Source organism: Etheostoma spectabile, chromosome 17 (assembly GCF_008692095.1).
Source record: "Etheostoma spectabile isolate EspeVRDwgs_2016 chromosome 17, UIUC_Espe_1.0, whole genome shotgun sequence".
In the NCBI taxonomy this organism is placed as follows: Eukaryota; Metazoa; Chordata; class Actinopteri; order Perciformes; family Percidae; genus Etheostoma; species Etheostoma spectabile.
Genome location: NC_045749.1, coordinates 8,617,167 through 8,623,418, shown reverse-complemented (window position 1 = coordinate 8,623,418; position 6,252 = coordinate 8,617,167). Strand labels below are relative to the sequence as shown.

The window sequence follows — 6,252 nt, the reverse complement described above, 5'->3', positions numbered from 1 at the left end:
ACACTGCCCTCTTGAGGTTTTCAATAAACCTGAGAACAGAATACAACAGAAAAACAATGCTTCAAGCCAAGTGTTGTCTATTCTCTACAGTTGAATGTCTCATTCTCTAATTTTGCTGAGCTGCTCATAATAAATAACAGACGTGGTCAAGCCATGCCACAGTCAGGCGACACAGTGCAGTTTGTGACCTCATTAAACACAACATTTTCAAATCTGAACTCTTCACCCGACAATTCCTCACTGGACAATAGGGCCTGGTTAATGCCTGGAAAAAAAAAATTAAAAGAAGAAACTCTTTTCTTCCCTTTAAAACAATTGTGCAAAAAAATCTTTGCTGCTCTTCTTTATAATAAGGTCCAGTGGCCTGGTTGACAGGACAGATTGACAGTAATTTCAGAGCCCAAGATTTGAGACTAAGCTTAAAAGTAATTTGTTCATGTGCATTACAGTGGGTTATATATTAACTCTGCCAGAATCTCCATCGGTCGCACCAGATTCATTCTGTCAGATTAAGCAGATCCTGGCTATGCAGATTAGGCCTCATGTAGTCATGCACCATAACCACATGGCATGGGATTGGCCCGCTTCTTAACCTGCAGAGAATGCATGTGTTTTCATTACATTTATCTGTGAGACTTTCAAACAAAAAAATAAATTGAATTTAGGATGGGACTAAATAATTATAAGCATAATTCTTTATGGATAAATAATTGGTCAGTGTTATCTTTTGGCATATATATTTAGAATGTACTGATTACATAATACAGCATAACAAAAACTGGATACAGCAGGGGCTCCAGTGCAGCTGTGCAGCCATTTAAACACTTATTGTGAGCTGCTTATCTGCTGTATGTGAACATTTCGTATCGAGGTAACAGCATCTAAACCTGGATTACCTGAAAGTTTAGAGTTGCCATCATCTTCCTTCCATTTTGGGACTTTGGAAAAGACACTTAGGACAATGATAGATGCAGATGCAGTTATGCAGAAAATAAAAACCAATAAAAGGACTTTGTTTGCATACATTTATTACCTTCATAATATTTGAATGTTTGAACTAACATTTTAGTTTTTGCCTGCTTGATAGTTTCTCCAAAAAAAAGTCCTGTTTATATCTGTACTACAATACAGTTAGAAGAACAACAGCATCAACAGATGCCACAGGGAATAGAGCTTTGGCCACATGGCAATGTTCATACACAAATGGTTGTATGCATAATTGTACCTTTCTCACACAAAAACAATGGTTGCATAAAGATGAAAAAGTTGTACAAAAGTTATGTATTACATACTTTCCTTAGTGGTTTACATTTATTATAAATGTACCATTTGATTGCAGTACAAAGACTCCTTCAAATAAATCCCTTTGGGAACAACAATATGACTAATACAACAAATCAAAGACATAATTGTGAACCTTTTCCATCAAGGGCAAAGACTAGACAAGCTGGCAGTAAACTTTTTGACTTGAGTCCCTTCACTATTCCGTAATAAATCTGCAATAACTTGCATCAATCTTTTTTCAAACAACATTCACTTGACAAGAACCTCTACTGCCCTCCGAGCAAACGCATCCGAACAAGGTGAAGGATGAAACCAAATGTCTGCAAGGCAGGAACATGAGTCACAGCACTGGGAGAATCAGTGCTCAACAGTTTCAATGAAGTAGGCCTACCATGATGGGTTTCATCGCAGGATAAAGAATCCCTTTCTATATTAGCTTTTCTCCCTCTTCATTTCTTTTCTTAAGACTTCCAAGGGGGGAAAAGACCATTACCTGGTTGGCGTCGGCAACCGTGTCAGAACATTATTTAGTATAGTGTTAATTACTTGACAACCACATTGAGAATGGCTCAAATCAGATGCAAGGAAGGGTGCAAAGTGGTTAAAAGTGAACATGATAAACAACTAATCACCATAAAAGGGAATCACTGTAAACTGATGAGGTGACAAATCATCGACTTCTCTTTGTCTGAGATTATATGAGGACTGTTGTGTTTCTGTCATAGATAAATTCGGCACAATAAACGTTCAGGCACTCGACAGTGACAATTTCTCAGAAGCATCCTGAACATACCAAATAGATTATTTTAACCACTGTGCTCTCATTTAATCCAAGATACAAAATTATTCAGTCTAAATTTTTATACTCCTTGTACTGCAAATATAAACACATTTTTCCAAAATTATATTTTTACAAAGAGGCACTTAATTGCACTGGATATAAAGTGCTCAGGACCTTGAAAGATGGATTGGTTCGTACTATCGACTAAATCTTAAGAACATTACACAAAATAACACTTGAGTCATCCAAAGTTAACGAACTGTTGAATGGAAGGATGTTTTCCTTTTCAAAAACACATGACTTAATACAGAAGCCCAGAACAAACACAAGCTTCAATGATAAACTCTGTTGCTGCATGCATAATCCTGCTACTTCATTAAACACTGCTTAACCAGGTTTCCTGGATATTAGATTGCACGACTGATACTAGAAAAATCCAGAATTGTATTTGTTTTCAATACAAATCTGTTTTTTGTTTTTTTAAATCTCATTGTCCTTCTGATGACTTTGGTTCCTTATTTGTCTCTCATATGAAACCATCTTGGCTGTGAACATACTGGTTCTTTGTTTGATGCTCCTCCTTTCTGGAGAGTAAGGTCAGACCAAAATATTATTGTTCTTAACGAAATATCTCCATGCTGAAAAACTAGTTATGTACATTGGCACTTTTCGCTACAAAAGGCATAGCCTTGCTCTAAATGGAACAGCCAATGAAAATGAAGGTATGAAAACACAGTTCTAGCATAGCAACAGTTCTAGCATAGCCACTCATGTTCCGGATACACGGAGGAGTCCTTTGTGAGATTTTCGGTACACAGAAGGGGCCACTGGGAGGCCAACACTGACGAATAACAGATGAGACAAAAGACCATGTACTTATAAACAAACAGAGAAGGAAAACCACAGAAAGATGCCTGTTGACACAATCAGAGAGAGGCCTTTAAAGCTTAGCCTAACTGCCTCATGTCTCTGCTGCTGTCTAATGGCACAGCCATATTACGGCTAAAAGTAAAAGATACTAATAATCTAATTACAAAACCATAGAAACTCATTCAAGAATGTATAAAAATACAAATGTAAACTGATAACCGTTAAACATCCCACCCATTCCCCTAAAATGGTAATAAAAACTAAAATCATAATACATAATGAGTACAAAATATTTGATTTTTTTTTGTCTAGAAATACACAGACAGACTATGGTTGGACACAAACAATGACCTTGGAAGAATGTCCACCAATCAAAACACTTAAAGCAGCCAAAGGTCAAAGGCCACAATGATATTTTCCTTTGGTATATGTGTTAAAGTTAATTAAGTCACCATTTAGTCGTGCTGACATATTTTGCACTTCATCTGGTGGCGCCCCCATACTCACTGTTAAGTGCTTACATTTGGTTTGGTACAAAATGCATCTGTGCTTTTAGGTCAATAACGAAATGCATAGTTATTATTTCAATCTAAGAAATTAGGCTCTCACAGACAAAAGTCTAGTATTATTAAAGTGCATGTCACTGATACAACAGCATTATACAATTGCAAGTAGTATCAATGTGTAAAATGATTGTACTACTCATTCTGCCTGTTCCCTTGAACGAAAAGTGGACAGAACTACTGGACAGTACCCTTCATCAGAACCATTACAACAAACCTTCATATATAAATGCTCCAGATAGACTCAAGGGCTCTAAAAAGAGTGAACACTGAACATCATGCATCTGAGAAATCCCTTTTTTCTTCTTGGCACTTTAGGTAAAACTATGGCTTTTATAATATATATATTTATACTATATGGCAACGACAACATTTTGAACAGTCTTAAGTCAGCTGAAGCTGAAAGAGGGTAAACAACCAGTGAAACCTGGGCTGCTGAGGCACAGAAAGACACTGGAGGCTGGTCTCCATCATGGACGGTTCTGGGATGGCCTGGAGGTCTGGAGGCGCCTACCATCGCCCGCTGACGCTGGCCATGTCTGCGTGAAACTGGCGGGAGAGGCGGCCGCTCGCTCCCCCTTCCAGGAAGGAGGACCTGATAGGTGGCTCAAATAGCTTCCTCCGGTTCTTATTTAATTCTGTATAAAAAAAAAAAGAGCACCACAAATCAGCAGTAGCAAATGTGATACACACATGGTTTTTCAACTTTTCCCTTGTGTTACTGAAGGAGCTGTATTAAATCAAGGTAAAGGAACATAACCAAAGAGTATGTTAGTCTCGCTTTGCCAGACCATCTACATGATGAGGAGCGGATGAGGGTCTGGCTAGTCCACACACCATTCTGGGATGGGAGAAAAACCTGCTCTGGTTTATTGGCATTTCTTTAAACCGATCACAATCGTCATGGGCGGCGCTAAGCTCCACACGGAGCCGCTGCTGCAAAATAGTCATGTGAGAGAAAACTCAGACTGGAAAGATAGTCTAGTAGCTGTCTCAATATACCGTGCAGAGAGCTGAGGAGCAGTTAAACATAGTTCTTAAAAAAACCCCGTGTTTAAAATCTCAACACAAAGAAAGTGGAAGTCTTTGTGTTCATCTGGATTTTACACAGCAGCTTGGAAGAAATCATTTCATAAAAATGTCACGTCATCTCGGAGTTATTATATGACAGCCGCGTTCGGTTGCTGCCAACAGAAACCTTCAGTTTGATTACTGGAGACAGGCAGTGAGCTCCAACAGCTCTTTATACTGGCAGACCGGCAGGAAGTTAAAACCTGGATTTCCTTGAGTGGCATTGTATCTCTTTATAATGAAAGGCAAAAACACAGACAGACAGAGACATGCACGTTCCTGGTTTGGAGCCCTAAAGTCCGTCAGTGGAGATGAAAGTTGACCTGCACTTGGCTTAGACATCAGGCAGCAAAACCAATTCTGGCCTTGGATCCCTCTGCTTCCCTAATAATCACAGTGCCGGCCTCTAACATTTCTCCTTGTTGCTCTTACTGTGAAACCTGGCTCTGGTCTGAGGATTCTGAACTGAATATCCATGACAGGAAGCTTGTGATCCCAACATGAGCATGATTAACTTATACAGCCCAACAACTCCTGCTAGTACAATGTCCAAAATATGACTTTAGTAATGAAGTGTGACACACAAAACATTCACATCAGATCCAGCGCTACATCAACTTTAGGGAGGCAGCTGGAGCAACTGGAGAAATACCGACACACTCATCTGAGAAGAATGTGCCTTAATCCAATTTACTCCTGCTGGTGCAAATTACTGCAACATGTTTTCTTGTATCTTTACAAGATAAACTAGTTACAACATCTCTCTTGTACTTTTCTGCTAGTTTGCGAATAATAAGGACCTTTAGTTTTCAAATTCAGTGGTTGGCAGTGTTAATAACCTCTGTCAGTTGGAGTACACTTTTTGCCTTAAGCACAGCTAAGATCCACATTAATGAAACACATGAGCCAATTTGTGTGAACTGCCACCAACAGGAGCTGGCAGGATAATGGCTCCAGCTGGTATCAGTGATTATCAGCACTGAAAAAGACCAACTTGAGACAGTTAGCCATATGCAGGCATTTCTGTAATGTGTCTTACCTTACTTAATGTTTTTTTTTTTTGTTAAATTTTGTTTTTTGCCAGAAGGGGCGACATGAAAGAGAAAATGTAATAAACACATGCTCTTCTATTTGTACCTGATATGGCAAGCAGCATTTTCCTGCGGGCTCCAAAGGTGGTGATCCCTAGTTCCTTCAGGTCCTGGTCTGTTAGAGTCAGAAATGTCTGGAGGTCAATCTGAAAGCAACAACAGTTGGATTTAACACTATTAGTACAACAATTCAGCAACTTCTTCTAGTATGAAACCTTCAATCATAAACTAAGTAAACCAAAAAGCTTTTGCACTATGAATATTTCCAAGAACACAAAAATAGGCCATCCTCCAACCCATATGTTTGAACAGCATAGAAGCAGCACAAGCTTCCCTCACACGTATCTTATTTTCTCCCTACTTTTCTCTTGTTACATATACGATATAGGAACTGAAATTAAAGACACTCTAATGCAACTTACTACAATGAGGAAGTTGAAGAGTTCAAGAAGGCAATGCACTGAAGCCAGAGACATCTTTCCATTTGCAGCTCAAAGCTTTAGTTTAGCAGAGCTGCCAACTTTTCCAAAAAACCTTGGATTAAGATTTGGTGGGGCCAACCCAAATTTTGCGGCGTACAAAGCAATTTCTT

At 38.9% G+C, this 6,252-nt stretch overlaps 1 protein-coding gene across 2 annotated transcripts in view; it reads right to left on the bottom strand.

The window, feature by feature from the left end:
- Positions 1-1,011: 1,011 nt before the first annotated feature.
- bicc1a (BicC family RNA binding protein 1a) overlaps positions 1,012-6,252 on the bottom strand; it is a 65,623-nt gene continuing 60,382 nt past the window's right edge. For both annotated transcript variants that reach the window (XM_032541429.1, XM_032541430.1), the window contains exons 20-21: positions 5,707-5,806; positions 1,012-4,136 (exon numbers count right to left, since the gene is read on the bottom strand). In XM_032541429.1, coding sequence (XP_032397320.1) covers positions 4,009-4,136; positions 5,707-5,806 — 228 coding nt within the window. In that variant the 3' untranslated portion in view covers positions 1,012-4,008. The remainder of the gene's footprint in view (positions 4,137-5,706; positions 5,807-6,252) is intronic.